Here is a 16,595-nt window from a genome sequence, read left to right as displayed (position 1 = left end):
CTAAGTTCGCATTTTTATTGATACTCATATGTGTACATATATAGCTGTTCACGTCTTTGATCAGTACCCCTGGCTGCTACGGCTGCTCTCTCCTCCGAAATCTTCGGTCGCCCTCCTGTACCTCAATCCGTATTTCCTGTATCTCCTGTATTTCCTCTTCTTATACCCACTGCTTTTGCTTTTCTTGCTTTTTTTGCTACTTTTGCTGCTGCTAGATCCGCCCCTGCCTCTGTAGTTGTGGATGTGGACCACATGAACACGTGATAAACCGTGTGATACAGGGGCTGGATACAGCGGATGGATGTTTCTGTAGATAATTGATTTGCTCTGCAAGAAATTATTGTGCATCGTCGCTTTAAAAGTATTATGTTTACGTTCTTGGTCAGAAATTTGAAACATACATGACATATCATTTAGTTCGCTTTCGCGAAATACAATATAGTGCTGGAAACGTTGCAGAGAAATATTTTGTTAGTCAATGAATTTATATGATTTAATGATTATTTTCCATAAATACATACAAAATGTGTTTTGGAAGTTGGAACTTTTTATTTAATCTTAAAATTTGTATTTATTCAAAACGTGTGATGAAGTTTAAATCTGTGCTCATGCGCCGATAATAGACCAAGTGCTTTGAAGAAAACTGAACGTCGCATATTTCAAATGCAAATATATGGGGAAAATGTACACGAGTGTAAATATACAATTATTGCTGGGTTGTTTTTTTAGGTCAATACGATGATTTAGCTACCCGAGAAGTACAATATTTTACTTCGAGAGTAGCTTAATCATCGTATTGATAAAAAAAACAACAACAATAATTGTATAATATTTACACTCGTTTACACTCGTTACAAAACTTATACAGTGTTTAATTCAATGCACGATGTATTTATATCTAAATTCATTTTATCAGGCGCATAGCATCAGGAAGCCCCCCCCCCCCACACTTTTTCTCGCAGCAAACATAATTGTTTTTAAATTGACATATAAAAAATTGAAGGATCAGGAAGCTGCCGCACCACCATTTTCGGTAGAATGTTAGGATTTGAAATGAAAATAAGCAAATATTAAGAGTGATTTTGAAAATTCAGTTCACCCCCACCGATTAGGAATATCATGATGTTAGGAATATTTTATTTGGTAGGTAAGATTTTGTTTTTGGGGTGTTAAGTATACTATATACTACGCTATCCCCCCCCCCCCCCCGGGTAAACGGATTACGTAATTCATGATTTTGAGAATTAGCCTTTTTATTTTCCTTGTCAAGATTTCTGATGATTAGTCTAGCCCCCCCCCCCCCTTGTTTCCTCTCCCCCCATCGTTCCCTATAACGAGCGACATGATTGATATAGCTTTAAACTGGCGGGATATACTGTAAATTCCTAATTAAACGCGAGGAATTAATATCCGCGTAAAATCGCGAGAAGCCCGTCTCGCGAATTTTAAAATCTCGCTTTTAATTTTCAAACATATGTAAACAACATGAAACTTTGCTAAAATTTCGACATTCGTGATTTTATGTTCTCGTGATTTGATGGAAAACCGTTGAATCGCGGAATTAAGTACTCGCTTAAAATAAGGAATCTACAGTAAATTGCGCACGATATCTAATTATACAAAAAATCACTATTGCATTGTGAAGGATAATGAAACGAATCATAATGTAAAGAAAAAATACTAACAGGTCCAGGTACAGGTCCTCTCGTGTCTGCATAAAAACCAATAGAAATTAAACATATAATATTGGGTGAGAATAATAAGTTTTACATGTAAAATATCGCTATTATTGCCGTGCACCTCAAACAAAGTTGTTACAGATATCTATAATAAAAAAACAAGTAGATACAATTTTTAGATAATTCAGGGGATTTTTGTTTACTTTTGCCTAAGACAAAAGATTTTGAAATTTTACTTTAATGATCCTGATTTAGTAACCTAAGCCCATACGGCGAAATCTTTAAGCAAATCAAATTCTTATATCTTTTATCTTATCTTTTATAAAACGACTCAATTTTTTGAGGAAAAAAGCCTAAATCCTATTTAAACATATAATTAATAAATCCTATCAATTGAAAAACAAATGAATACAAAATATTAAAACTCACATCCTGCCTGGACCAGTACTAATGACAGGCAAAGCACGGCGGCGATGGCGATGATTCTGAGATGCATAGTTACATTCAGAAGTCGTCTGCTGGTACTCTGGCCAGCCGCTGTATTTTAAAGCACTATAAAACATTAATCCCTCTCGGCTGACATCCCAGAAACATGCAAATCTTTCGATAATATTATGTTATGTTGATATTAACATTCGCTAAGCCAACAATGTACATCATCTGTTTACACCTATTTAATCGGTCATTGGTATGCCTATGGTTTATAAAGCATTATTTGAAGGTGCCTCACTACACCTTGAAATATTTTCTCAAATCAGTAGAAAATTATTTGATTATGATAGAAAGCAATGTCAAATAGGCGAAAAAATGTGCAATTTTGGATAAAAAAAATGATATTTTCAAAAATTTCATTTAGTAAACATAAACAAAAGCCCAGGTGGATTCGAAATCATGATTTTCAGTTCACCAGCCTGATACTTTAACCACTGAGCTATGACGATATACATCTGAATCGATTGATAGGAAAACATTTAAATCGCCATCTTGTGACGTAGTGTCTTAAAAAGTAAAAAAGTCTTGGTGTAGTGAAGTACCTTAAAGCTCGAAAAGGCTTTTAGCATTGATTCATAACATTTTTTATTTAGAATATACTACTCAATGGCTCTCACTTTTTTTATTCACATATGTTGATTTATTCATAGTTCTCTCGATCATTTTTTATGCAAGCTGATTTTAGAATAGCAGTTGTTTAATATATGTAAAGTTTTGAAAATACAGGATTCTATAAATTTACTAAAAGATGTAACTGTTTATCTTTGATGTGAATTTTTTTTTAGATTTTGTCAGAATATATGTATGTGTAATAACCTTTCACTATTTGTTCTTTATATCCTGCCTTGTGGAAACACTTTGAACTATAATTTACACCAGGGGAAAGTACAAGTGCAGTAAACCTTTAAACCTACATGTAATTGCAGATGATATTCGATAACTAACCGGTTTGACTATATAATAAGCACAGACGATTAGATTATATTCTTGTATATATGTTTTATACAGTCATACGAATGAATGAATTGACGTGAATTATATTGTGCACATGCATTTACATCCGGAATAAATATATTTGTATTATAACTGTGTTTATCATATTATAAATAGTTCGTCTCATAAAAAATGCATTCAATATCTAAAAAACTAATATTTATATTTGCTAAAGATACAGTGTTTCATGCATTCGTTTAGTATCACATTCCTTTTTTCAATAGAAATACTCCAGAAAAAATTGTTTTTCGTGAATGTCTGGATAATAAGGCCATATTGACAGACAATTACAAAAAAGGGATAAAATAAGAAGAAAAAAAGAAATCTTCTTTAAATTCTTAACTTCTCTTTGTACGTTTGAATTTGAAAATATTATTTTGATGACGGGCAGTGAGTTACAGGGAAAAACAAACTTTAAAACCCATACAGCTTAACAACACAAGAGAAAAAAAAAATGATTTATTTTTATTTATTTTTTTTATTTTTCAAGAGAATGTTACCAGTGACAAAACCTGATATATACACAAAATTGCATTGAAGGGAGATTTTTTTTCTTTGTCTAACTTGGCCGATCAAAATAACATTAAAGTCAAGGTCAAGCAAAACTTGCATATTAATGAGTTATCATATCTATTTGTTACGGAGGATGTAGAAAATGTATTTCTTGGATGTAATTTCTTGGAATTCTACTGCTATATCATGATTTTCAAAATAGAACCTTTCAGCCCCAATCAAGAAAAGGTAAATGACTTATAACCCCTATTGTACGAAATGTCTGTTATCACCACTCCTTTAAAATCATAATATATAGACACTTAAAACATTAACCAATGTCGTAAGTTCACATAAAACCTTCAATCTATTCATATCGAAAGGAATCGACCTCCCCTTTTCAGCGTTACTTCTCCTTTAAATTATATGAATTTGACAAACAAATTGGAAAAGATCCCGTTTTAAATGTGTGACCTTGTCTTTTGACCTTGACATTGGTTCTCTTAGAAGTGATGTGTTAGAAGAATAGTTATGCAATATATATCAGATTCATGTTTAATTAGGAAGAGTTTTTTTTATGTTCCATAAGGATTGAATTCCTATATGTATTTGACCTTTGAAGTTTCACCTTGAAATTAATTGGTTATTTTCAAAATATTAACTTCTAGAAACCGGTTGTGAAAAGTTTACAAAGTATGAGACTTTGAGCGCTCCGTCACTCAAGACCGCGTTTTTTACTACAACTTTGAATAAAAATTCAAGCTTCATAGAAATTATGTAGATATTGGCAAAACTTTATAAAACTGTCATTACATCTGATTTTATATGCCTCCAAAATTTGAAACGAAATTAATATTGAGGGATATTATCATCTCCAGCGACATCAAACTGCATTTATTATCCCGAGAAAAGAAATTTCATCACTTTGATATACATCAAATTCATGTTCAGTTTACAGAAAACAAGTCTGTACTTGCATTATTATCAGCAACCTATAACAGTAGAGCTCAATGTTCTAAGAAGGACAACTCTCATTTCTCAGACCCTTATTTTATCTGAATTTAGTTTATATTTTCTTTCAGTTCGTTTTTTAAGACTGGGCTGATATACACGACAGATCTTTATTCATTTCCGACTTTCCGTTCTTGTTACCCACAAATGCACAGAAATTGGTCGATTTCAGACCACATGCAATTCGAAACAACTGGATAATATCCACCAGTCAATCCAACGGGGCTTCCATCATGTTAAGCTAGTCGCTTGCAACAAGAATTTGACCTGACGTGTTCACTTGTTAAACAAAGGCTCCGAGATTATGACACATGTGAATGGGAATCAAGTAAATTAAGTAATTAAGCTTTTGTCTGACAACTCAAAATCGGTTAGTATTTTGATATGGCTGTCGCTGGAAAAGTTGTTTGTTGGGATCTTAAAAATGTCCTTACAATTTTTTTTGGTTTTGTTTTTGTTTTGTTGGTGTTTTGTGTAACATGGCTGTAAAAAGCTTTACATGTTCACATGTACCTGTTTCTATTTGGCAAGTTAACGTAAGTCTTTGTGCGATAATATCACTTAACAGGTCCATTATTTTATCGAGCAATGTAATATTTAACTTGTAACCCTTTGTTCGTTATATTTGGAAAACATAAAAAATATCCAAAGCCACACCATTATTTGATAAGGTTTCATATGCTTTTTGAGATTGTTTTGACACGCTTTGGAGAAATTCGGTATCCATAATATGCACTGTGTGCATCGAGACTTCTAGATTAGAGCGTTTATATAATATGAATAAAGACATACTAGTATGTGAAGTAATTATAGAAATGCATAATTCTCAATGGTCAAACTCTTTAAACTTGAAGGTTTTTACCTTCTGTGCCATTTCTCGCCAAACCTAATGATTTCTTTATTTTAGCCAAACAAAATTCATTGCATAATTTCTAATATTCTTAAAAACCGCTTAAAAATCTTAAAACATAAATATGTTTTCATAAGAGAAGGTATTCTAAGATAAAAAATTAAAAATTTTGCGATTCGCCTATTGCAAAAATCAGTTCCTTGAAAAGTCTGACTGTCTAAATAATATCTATACGGGTCGCAGTAATCATCTGTTTGAAATCAGTGTTTAACCAGCGATCTAAATACCCATCACTCATTAAGGTCTTCCGTTTCCAACGGAAGACCTTATTGTTATTGCTTTGTTTCTTTTTCCCTTTATTATTTTTTTTTTCTTACGCTTTTTTGTACAAGCGATTTCTTGAAAACGACTTGACTGATTTTCGTGAAAATTTCTGATCTTGTAGATATTGATAAAAAGCTTATATATAATTTTTTATTTTAATTACGTCATTTCCGTTCGGGAGATATTGACGTTTTAGTGATTTTTAGAGGGTCATTTTGTCCTGCTATCTCCTCCTAAACGAAAAAAGATATTGAATTTAAATTTTCAGGGATTGTAGACAAAAGATTGTAGATGTGTTTAAAGGCATTTATGTTTGTCTGGCTTCAAAGGCGTCGAAGCTCGCCTGGACCCGAAAATGGAGTTTGAAAAACAACGTAATTTTTAATGGTTTTCGTTCGTTATCTCCTTTCCTGAAAATATTTTACCATAACATATAGAGCAAATAAAATTTATATTTACAAGATCTTTCGTTTGATTACAAGAAAAAGGGGCTGGTCCCTAAAATTAGGGGCCAAAAGGGCTCTAAAGTCTTTCTTCCATAGCACTTTACTGAGAAATATTTTGTAATATGTTTAAGAAGCAAAAATGTTCATCTTTTACTAATAAAACTATACATTATAAAATTTTTATTATGCGTTACGTAATTAGGGGTTTTAAGGGGCCAGAAGTCCAAAACTTCGATCGAATATATCTCAAAAAGGACAAATATTTTGAAAAGCAATATAACATAAAAGATGCTTAGAATGATGTTTTAAACAATATTCAATCATGTAAGTTTCGTTATCTGGCCCCAATAAGGAGATTAGGGGTCGGCCCCTAAAACGTCCTATCCCAGATAGCTCTAAAACGGCAAAGAATTTCTAAACACTTGTTGAACAAAATATGTTTAATATCAAAAGAACTTTTGTATGATGCCAAGAAAAAGGGGCTGGCCCTTCAATTTAGGGGCTTAAAGGGCTCTAAAGTCTTTCTTCCATAGCACTTTACTGAGAAATGTTTTGTAATATGTTTAGGAAGCAATAATGTTCATCTCACATTTATTTAACAATATATTATAATTATTTTATCATGTGTTCCGTATTAAGGGGTTTTTAATGGGTTTTAAGGGGCCAGAAGTACAAAACGTTGATAACATATCTCAAACAGAACAAATATTTTTAAAAGGATCATTTTGAAAATCAATATAAAATAAAATGCTGAGAATGATGTTCCTAACAAAATTCAACCATCAATTTTTTTTGTTGTTGCCCCAATAAGGAGATAAAGGGTCAAATATCAAAGTCAAGGTCATATAACCTTCAAAAAATCGCACGGAAGACCTCCTCGTTGCTCGCAACGAGATCGTGTCTAGTTATTATTATTTTTCTGCCTTTTTTTGTGCACGCGATTTCTCAGAAACGGCTCGGCCGATTTCAATCAAATTTTAGGATGTGACAGATAGTGGTCTGAACTTGATAGGAAATTTTTTGTATTGATGACGTCATATCCGTTTTTGAGATATTGAGATTTTTCTAAATTTTTTATTGGTATTTTGTCTTCTGTTGTTCTCCTAAACTATAAGAGATATTAAGCTCAAATTTTTACGGTAGGTAAAGGAAAGATTGAAGTTTTGCATGATTGTTGTTTTGTATGTTTAGCACTATTAGCGCCAAAGCTCGCTATGGCTCGAAAATTGACATCAAAAAAGCGTCGTGAATTTTTGTGCTTTTCTCTCTTTATCTCTTTTCTGGAAAATATTTTGTTAAAACATGTAGTGTAAAAAAAGTTTATTTTTACAAGATCTTTCTGCTGATATCAAGAAAAAGGGGCTGGCCCCTCAAATTAGGGACCTAGAGGGCTCTAAAGTCTTTTACCCATAACTCTTTACCGAGGGATATTTTGTTATAAGTTATAGAATCAAATATGTTTATCTTACAGTTATGAAGCCAAGCAGTATAACGATTTTCTCATATGTTATGTAATAAGGGATTTTTAGGGGTCAGAAGTCCAAAACTTTGACCATCTATATCTCAAAACGGAAAAACATTTTGAAATGCAGTATAAAAGAAAAGATGCTCAAAATGATGTCCTTAACACCATGCAACCTAAAACATTTGGTTCAGCGGCCCCAATAAGGAGATAAGGGACCGGCCCCTAAAACATTCTTTCTCAGATATCTCAAGAATGGTAACGAATTTCTGAATACTTGTTGAACAAAATGTCTTTATAATTAAATGACCTTGCATTTGATACCAAGAAAAAGGGGCTGGCCCCTAATATTAGGGACCTAGAGGGCTCTAAAGTCTTTTTACTATAGTTCTTTACTGAGGGATATTTTGTAATAAATTATAGAAGCAAATATGTTTATCTTACAGTTATGAAGCCAAGCAGTATAACGATTTTCTCATATGTTACGTAATTAGGGATTTTTAGATGTCAGAAGTCCAAAACTTTGACCACCTATATCTCAGAACGGAAAAATATTTTGAAATGCAGTATAAAAGAAAAGATGCTCAAAATGATGTCCTTAACAATATGCAGACTAAAAAATTTGGTTCAGCGGCCCCAATAAGGAGATAAGGGACCGGCCCCTAAAATATTCTTTCTGAGATATCTCAAGAATGTTAACGGATTTCTGACCACTTGTTGAACAAAATGTCTTTATAATCAAATGACCTTTCATTTGATACCATAAAAAAGGGGCTAGCCCCTTAATATTAGGGACCTAGAGGGCTCTAAAGTCTTTTTCCTATAGTTCTTTACCGAGGGGTACATGTATTTCGTAATAGATTATAGAAGCAAATATGTTTATCTAACAGTTGTGTAGCCTAACATTATAATGATTTTTCTCATGTGTTACGTAATTAAGGATTTTTAGCGGTCAAAAGTCCAAAAATGTGATAACCTATATCTCAAAAAGAAAAAATATTTTGAAATGCAGTATAAAAGAAAAGATGCTCAAAATAATGTACCTAATAACATGCAACCTTACAATTTTTGTTTAGCGGCCCCAATAAGGAGATAAGGTCCGGCCCCTAAAATATTCTTTCTGAGATATCTCAAGAACGGTGACAAATTTCTAAACACTTGTTGAACAAAACTCTTACACCTGAAACAAAATAGTATCAGGCATTTGAAATGAAGATCCTCTTTTCCTGTTTTAAATCATGTATAGCTGTTTAATAGCAAAATCAAGATCGAACATAAATCTCAATTTCTAAAATCAGACGGAAGACCTCCTCGTTGCTCGCAACGAGATCGTGTCTAGTTATTATTATTATTTTTCTTTTTTTTTCTTACAAATTTTGTGCACGCGATTGCTCAGAAACGACTCGACCGATTTTCATGAAACTTTTAGATGTAATAGATAGTGATCGGAACCTTATAGGTTTTTTATTATATTGATGACGTCACTTCCGTTTTCGAGATATTGACGTTTTAGCGATTTTTAGAGGGGTGGCTTGTTCCTCTAACTTCTCCTAAACTATAAAAGATATTGAGTTCAAACTTCCAGGGATAGTAGACAAAAGAGTGTAGATTTGCAATTTTATTTTCATTTTGATCTGGATTGAAAGGCGCCGAAGCTCGCCGGGACCAGAAAATTGACTTTTTAAAAAATGTCGTATTTTTTCTGATTTTCTTTGTTTATCTCTTTTCTAAAAAATATTTTGTTTAGACATGTAATGTAAGAAAGGTTAATATTTACAGGACCTTTCATTTGATATCAAGAAAAAGGGACTGGCCCCTCAAATTAGGGGACCAAAGGGCTCTAAAGTCTTTTATCTGTAGTTCTTTACTGAGAAATTTTATGTGAAATGTTATAGAAGCAAATATGTTTATCTTACAGTAATGTATCCAAGAAATGTAATAATTTTATCATGTGTTACGTAAATAAGGGTTTTGAAGGGCCAAAAGTCCAAAATTTTGATCACCCATATCTCAGAAAGGAAAAATATTTTGTAATGCAAAACAGAAGAAAAGTTGTTCAAAATGATGTTCTTAACAAAATGCAACCGTCAAAATTTCGTTAAACGGCCCCTAAAAGGAGTTAAGGGACCGGCCCCTAAAACATTCTTTCTCATATATCTCCAAAACGGTAACGATATTTTAAACACTTGTTGAACAAAATTTGTGTAGAATTAAATGACCTTTTATTTGATACCAAGAAAAAGGGACTGGCCCCTTAAATTAGGGGACCAAAGGCCTCTAAAGTCTTTAATCTGTTGCCCTTTACTGAGAGATATTTTGTGAAATGATGTAGAAGCAAATGTGTTTATTTTATAGTTATGTATTCAAGCAATGTAATGATGTTATCATGTGTTACGTAATTAAGGGGTTTTAGGGGCCAAAAGTCAAAAATTTTGATCACCCATATCTCAGAAAGGAAAAATATTTTGTGATGCAGTACGAAAGGAAAGTTGTTCAAAATGATGTTCTCAACAAAATGCAACCGTCAAAATTTCGTTAAACGGCCCCTTAAAGGAGTTAAGGGACCGGCCCCTAAAACCTTCTTTCTCATATATCTCCAAAACAGTAACGATATTTTAAACACTTGTTGAACAAAATTTGTGTAGAATTAAATGACCTTTTATTTGATACCAAGAAAAAGGGGCTGACCCCTTAAATTTGGGGACCAAAGGCCTATAAAGTATTTAATCTGTAGCCCTTTACTGAGGGATATTTTGTGAACGGTTATAGAAGCAAATATGTTTATCTTACAGTTCTGTATCCAAGCAAAGTAATGATTTTATCATTTGTTACATAACAAGGGTTTTTTAGGGGCCAAAATTATAGAATTTTGATCACCAATATCTCAGAAAGGAAAAATATTTTGAAATGCAGTAAAGAAGAAAAGATACTCAGAAAGATGTACTTAATAAGCTGCAATTTTCAAAATTTCGTTAAATGGCCCCTATAAGGAGTTAAGGGATCAGCCCCTTAAACGTTCTTTCCCATATATCTCAAGAACGGTGACGAATTACTAAACAGTTGTTGAACAAAATGTGTTGAGATTCATTTGACCTTTTATTTGATATCAAAAAAGGGGCTGGCCCCTAAAATTAGGAAACTAAAGGGCTCTAAAATGTTTCATCTGTAGCTCTTTACTGAGGAAAATTTAATGAAAGGCTATAGAAGCAAATATGTTTATTTTACAGTTCTGTATCCAAGTTATGTAATGATTTTTTCATGTGTTATGGAATAAGGATTTTTTAGGGGTCAAGGGTCCATAAACTATGACCAGCTATATCTCAAAACGGAAAATGTTTTGAAATGCAGTGTAGAAGAAAAGATACTCAAAATGATGTACTTTACAAAATGCAACCTTCAAAATTTGGTTCAGTGGCTCCAATAAGGAGGTAAGGGACTGCCCCTAAAACTTTTTTTTCTCAGATATCTCAAGAACGGTGACGAATTTCTAAACACTTGTTGAACAAAGCTCTTATCCCTGAAACAAAATAGTATCTGGCCCTTGAATGTAGACCCCGCTTTTCTATTCTAAATCATGTTTAGCAAAATCAAGATCTAACATATATCTCAAATTCTAAAATCAGACGGAAGACCTCCTCGTTGCTCGCAACGAGATCGTGTCTAGTTATCCATTATTATCTAAAACTCACGTTAAGCCTTTGAAATGAATCATTCTAAATGTTATGAAGGTCACACACTATGTGTTAATAGTGTATATACATACATGAAAAAGCCGTTCTTAATAGAGCTTTGTGCCAAAGAAAAAAGGAGATCTTCCACACAAAAACGGACTCAAGAATAAATTGGTTTTTTTTTTGCTGCACATTGCAAAGGAGTGACGACTCTTTTGTTGTCAATATATGGCTGTATTTTATTTCTATCTTTTGAATGTATAAAAATAGCTTACAGTTTCATGCAAATGTTCTCTGTATAAAGCTTTGCTTATGTCGAGGTGAGGTTATATTTTGATTTCGTAGAGAGAGAGAGAGAGAGAGAGAGAGAGAGAGAGAGAGAGAGAGAGAGAGAGAGAGAGAGACTATGGGTAACATTAATAGAGAGAACTTACCGAGACTAAGCTATTTGCAACTACCTTGGGCATATCATGACTTCAAAAGGAAAACTCATCAATATTTAAATGCAACAAGGTGTTATAGGATGGTAATTCAATTCTAAAAAATCACCTCAGTGAAAAAAAGAATATAAGTTATCTAAACACTTAGTCCAAAAAATCAACCGAATTTCAATAAGATTTTCAAAGAGTGTAATTCTTTTAAAGCGCATCATAACAGTGCGCACACAAGTGATTGTATTCAATATCAATTACCTTACCTTGACATCAACATTTTCGTAATGTACCCTAAGCATTTAAAGGGACTTGGACACGATTTTAGATCAACAATTTTAATTTAAATTTTTTTGTATGAAATGGTTTAATAGTGCATTTTAAATGATTGACCAAACTATTGAATGTTTAAGTCAAGGTACAAGCGAGATACAGAGGTAAAAATTGGTTGTTGTGTGAACAAAGCTCGAGTCTTATAGTTGTTTACAAAATATGTAATGTAGAGATTTACCATTTATTAGACAAAATGACAAGTAAAGAACAATTTAAACTAATTTAATATCTTCATAAATACTAGTGTCAACAAAAGAAAGATACATTTGATTGAAACTTACACTAATACAAAAAGTGTGTAAAAATGACAATATTTGAGCTTTGTTTACAAAACAAAGAATTGTGAACTCTGTATCGTGCTTATACATTGTTATTTGACTTTCAAATTTTGACATTATTAAAAACGTCTATATCTATCAGTATAAACATTGAAAATGGAAAAATAAAGTTTTAAAATCTTATTTCAAATCGTGTCCAAGTCCCTTTAAGTACATGTGCAAGGGGTTATTAGAAACGTTTGAAGACAGTGAATTGCGGCAAAACGTAAGATGGCGTATGTTTATTAAAGACTGTCAATTAAAAATTAGTATGCAAAAATTCATATGAATTGAAATTTTAAAAAATAAAAGATACAGCGATTATAACCTTTGCATGCATTAGATTTACGGAGCCCCATTTCATTTTTCTATGACGTCAGGTGACGTCAAATAACTAAAAGTAAAGCCTGTAACACTTTTTCAAAGTAAACACCTCACAGGTCCCTCAACGTTCAAGCCATTTAACCCATTTATAAAATGCACGTTCATACCATTATTTTTCAAGTTTTTGTATAATGTATTTTGTAGCATATCGTAGATCATTTAAGTCTAAAAATCTCTGTCCACGCAGTTTTGACCTTAGATTTTAGCGAAAAAAAGCGAAATCCATAGGTGCAAAATCAGACCTGTATGGGGGTCTGGGTGCTGAAAGAGCTCAAAAATACCAGTTCTTCTTTCTTTCAACGTCTGTGAGTCTAAGTGTAAACCTTTGTTAAAAGATAGCAGCATCTACAGTGTATGTAAGAGCCTTTTATTCTCCATAAGAGATTTTCCTGCCTGCACACAAAATTAAATGAAGGCCCAGTGCTCCTAGATGTCCATTGATGTCAACGTTTTTGACTTCTTTTTTGAGCGTTGTTCGTACAAATTAAAAAAAAATTAAATTAAATAAGAACGAAAATCGTTTATAATAGATTTCTTAGATGTGTTTTGACATAGATATGTAGCAAGAAGACCTTATGATATTAATTCCTCAGATTCAGCCATTCCTTTTGAGTTTAAAAAACAGGTTAAATTTTGGAGACAGTGAGCAAAATTAATGAATTAAGTTAAATGAGTGGGGTTTTTTTTAAGATTCAGGAAAGAAAAAGGAAATCAAGTCAAATGACGATAGTTCTAACTTTCCACAATAATTTAATTTTCAGTGCTTTATTTTTTTACAATGAAAATTAGGTTAAACTTTGTATAATTGTGTGTTACTTTTCATTTCTAATGGTTATGATTGAAGACTATAATACTCTTTAATAAGTTCTATTTTATCAATAATATTCGTGTTTTTTAAACACTTCGTTATGCAAATTTTTTCTTATGCTTTAACAAAATTATAGCCCATTTAACATGGTATTAGACAATGGAGAAGGTAGACATGAGAGATCTAAGATGAGTTCCTACAGAAAAAATGAAATGCTGATCTCTCGATCTCTCTCTCTCTCTTCCTCTCTCTTCGAATTTTAAAAATTGATCATTTGTATCATACCGTTGTATGATGAGGGAATAGAATTAATTTCAACTGAAACTTAATAATGCAAGTGTTCTATGCTAAACCATGTTCATTCTATTGAGTATAAAATATTGGTAGGAAAGTTATCACACTTATATGTTTTACTCTATATGTTTCAACATGAGCGTGTTTTGTTGCGTTGTATAGGATTTTAAAAGTCTTAATATTCTTTTTCTACTTTTACGGACCGTAATACAAAGAAAACTTATGAATTTAATATCAAACTTGATTAAGAATAAAAACAAAAGAAAACTAATAAATGGCTATTGGAATTTACGTTAACCGCATATAAATCCATGCTAAATTTACGTGTAAATTGTATAAAGGCTGTTTTACACGTGTAAATTGTATAAAGGCTGTTTTACACGTGTAAATTGTATAAAGGCTGTTTTACACGTGTAAATTGTATAAAGGCTGTTTTACACGTGTAAATTGTATAAAGGCTGTTTTACACGTGTAAATTGTATAAAGGCTGTTTTACACGTGTAAATTGTATAAAGGCTGTTTTAGACGAATATCAAGTGGACTTCTACTTGGATTTCATGTGACATTAATATAAATATAATGTAAGACACACTTTCTTGTGTCATTCTTTCTCGACACCTCAACTGTTACTCTGACTCACAGATAACAAAGCCTAAAATGAATTCTCGCAGCACTCGCCTTCCTCATCAGTCACCAATTCCATTTTCACCAGGTAGCAGGTTTTAAAAAAGTAACATTTTTTGCGGGTGTTTCTTTGTTGTAACACTGTGAATCATTGTAAAATAACACCCGTGAAAATGTGTTCAGAATGTTGTCTTTATTGTTGCTAAGTATGTAATAAATCCAAAGGTGCTCGAATGAAAGTTCACGAGACTCCACCGAGATTTGTCCAGTTCTTGTGGAAAGTGTTCGGATAATATTTTCAAAATACGTAAGTACTTGTCGTTTTTCATAGCATATCCTACTTGGGTTTATGTTAAAACATGAACATCTTTTAAGATGTATGTCTTTTCACCATCTAACGGTTATTTATATTAAACGATAATATTCAGAACAGAGTTATCGCTCGTGTTTAACCACGTGTAGAGTGGTTGAAAATATAGATAATGGGTTGCTTAATAAAATCATAGCCATGTTTGATGTTTGTGGTGTGCTATACCATTACGAATGACACAAATGGCGTTCCGTTGGGGAGAAAGTGGGGTTTGTATATTTTCAGGCTTAAGTGGATTTGATCATGCTAAAATTAAAAATGATAATCGTCCTATAACAGTAAAAGAATGTTTCCTTATTCTTTTTATAGAAATGACTGCCCCTTGAATTAGACATCAAAGCAAAAAAATGCATGTGGATTTTTGTTTTACAAAAACTAAAGCATCGCATGTTAACTGTCGGTTTAAATGTCCTTGGACTATATCTTTAAAGGGTTTTTCCCATATTTTTTTTTTTATTCATAAAAGTACATTAATAACGAAACGATCAAACAAATGATGACCTTTGCTCACTGAGTAAATATTTCAACAAACTGTTGTAAGAACTTATCGATATTAGTTTTGAACAGGTCTTAATTAATTTTGACATCTCATGCATTGAAAAAAACCCAAAAAACTTTTGTCGATTGGGGCTTTAAGAATTTCCAGCAACGAATGCGATTTGAATAATTGATTTTTTACTCAAAGGCGTGTGAATAGTCAAGAAATATCAAGGTATTTTCGGTGCAATGCTCAAAGATATTTTTATACGAAACTCTGCCAACTGTATACCAACGATAAACAGAATCGTAATCTATACTACTATAATACAATAATAGACTCGAATTTTTGGGCATCACTACCGAGAAATCGGAAGAGTACTGCCTTTTGTTATATATATATTTTAAACATCATTAGTATTTGAAGATTACCAATTTGTTTTTATTTTTTCTCAATCAAGGTTTGCTTAATCATAATAATCAACGAAAATTTCTTTTAAAAATCCGGAAATCATCTGGATTTTTTTAATTTTACAAACTAGCGCATGCGCAATACATTTATGCTAAATCACGGGAGGCTCTTTAGTTTATGTTTCCGCAATATTACATTTGCATGGACAAAATCTCACAGAAACGAAATTACAAATGCGTGTATATTTTCATTAAACATTTGTCATATACTAGTATTCTGTTCATAAAAGGGCATACGGGAGATATCTCTAACTCAAATCCCGAGAGTTCCCAATGTCAACATGGTATGTAAATTCGAAGCTAGTAAAAACGTTGGTGGAAAAGTGGTAAATTCTTCATTAATATAAATTAAATTAAAGGTATTTACAGCCTCAAAATAGTTTGCTTTGAATAATTTGACTGTTATTTTCAATATGGCTTCATTAATTTCTCCAAAATCGTTTCAAGTCTATTCTGCAATTTTTTGCTACATTACGTGCATATGGGAGGCATTTTAAATGTTGTGAAGGCCTGTTACGAGACACTGTTAGATTATTCTAACTAATCAGAGTGTAATGAAATTAATAACATTATTGCAGGCTTAAAGCTTGGTTATTGAAATGTAAACAATACGGTGTGTCGCTTTATTTATTTCGTAAATGTCCGATATCATATGCAATGTCAACC

The 16,595-nt window shown here is 32.3% G+C and overlaps 1 protein-coding gene across 1 annotated transcript; it reads right to left on the bottom strand.

The window, feature by feature from the left end:
- Window positions 1–2,194, bottom strand: LOC117687645 (uncharacterized). Its single transcript, XM_034464518.2, has 3 exons — window positions 2,109–2,194; window positions 1,686–1,711; window positions 1–327 (listed from the first exon to the last, which is right to left on the bottom strand). The coding sequence occupies exons 1-3, from the start codon at window positions 2,173–2,175 to the stop codon at window positions 61–63; spliced, it is 360 nt and encodes a 119-aa protein (XP_034320409.2). The 5' UTR covers window positions 2,176–2,194; the 3' UTR covers window positions 1–60.
- Window positions 2,195–16,595: the final 14,401 nt, after the last annotated feature.

This window comes from Magallana gigas, chromosome 1 (assembly GCF_963853765.1).
Source record: "Magallana gigas chromosome 1, xbMagGiga1.1, whole genome shotgun sequence".
In the NCBI taxonomy this organism is placed as follows: domain Eukaryota; kingdom Metazoa; phylum Mollusca; class Bivalvia; order Ostreida; family Ostreidae; genus Magallana; species Magallana gigas.
Note: the sequence above shows the minus strand (reverse complement) of the source record. Positions and strands in the feature narration are given on the sequence as shown.

Coding starts and splice junctions, on each gene's coding strand:
- LOC117687645 (XM_034464518.2), bottom strand. CDS start 2,175: ATGCATCTCAGAATCATCGCCATCGCCGCCGTGCTTTGCCTGTCATTA. Junction 1,712..2,108: donor AGTACTGGTCCAGGCAGGAT/GTGAGTTTTAAT, acceptor GTTTTTATGCAG/ACACGAGAGGACCTGTACCT. Junction 328..1,685: donor GAGGACCTGTACCTGGACCT/GTTAGTATTTTT, acceptor AATTTCTTGCAG/AGCAAATCAATTATCTACAG.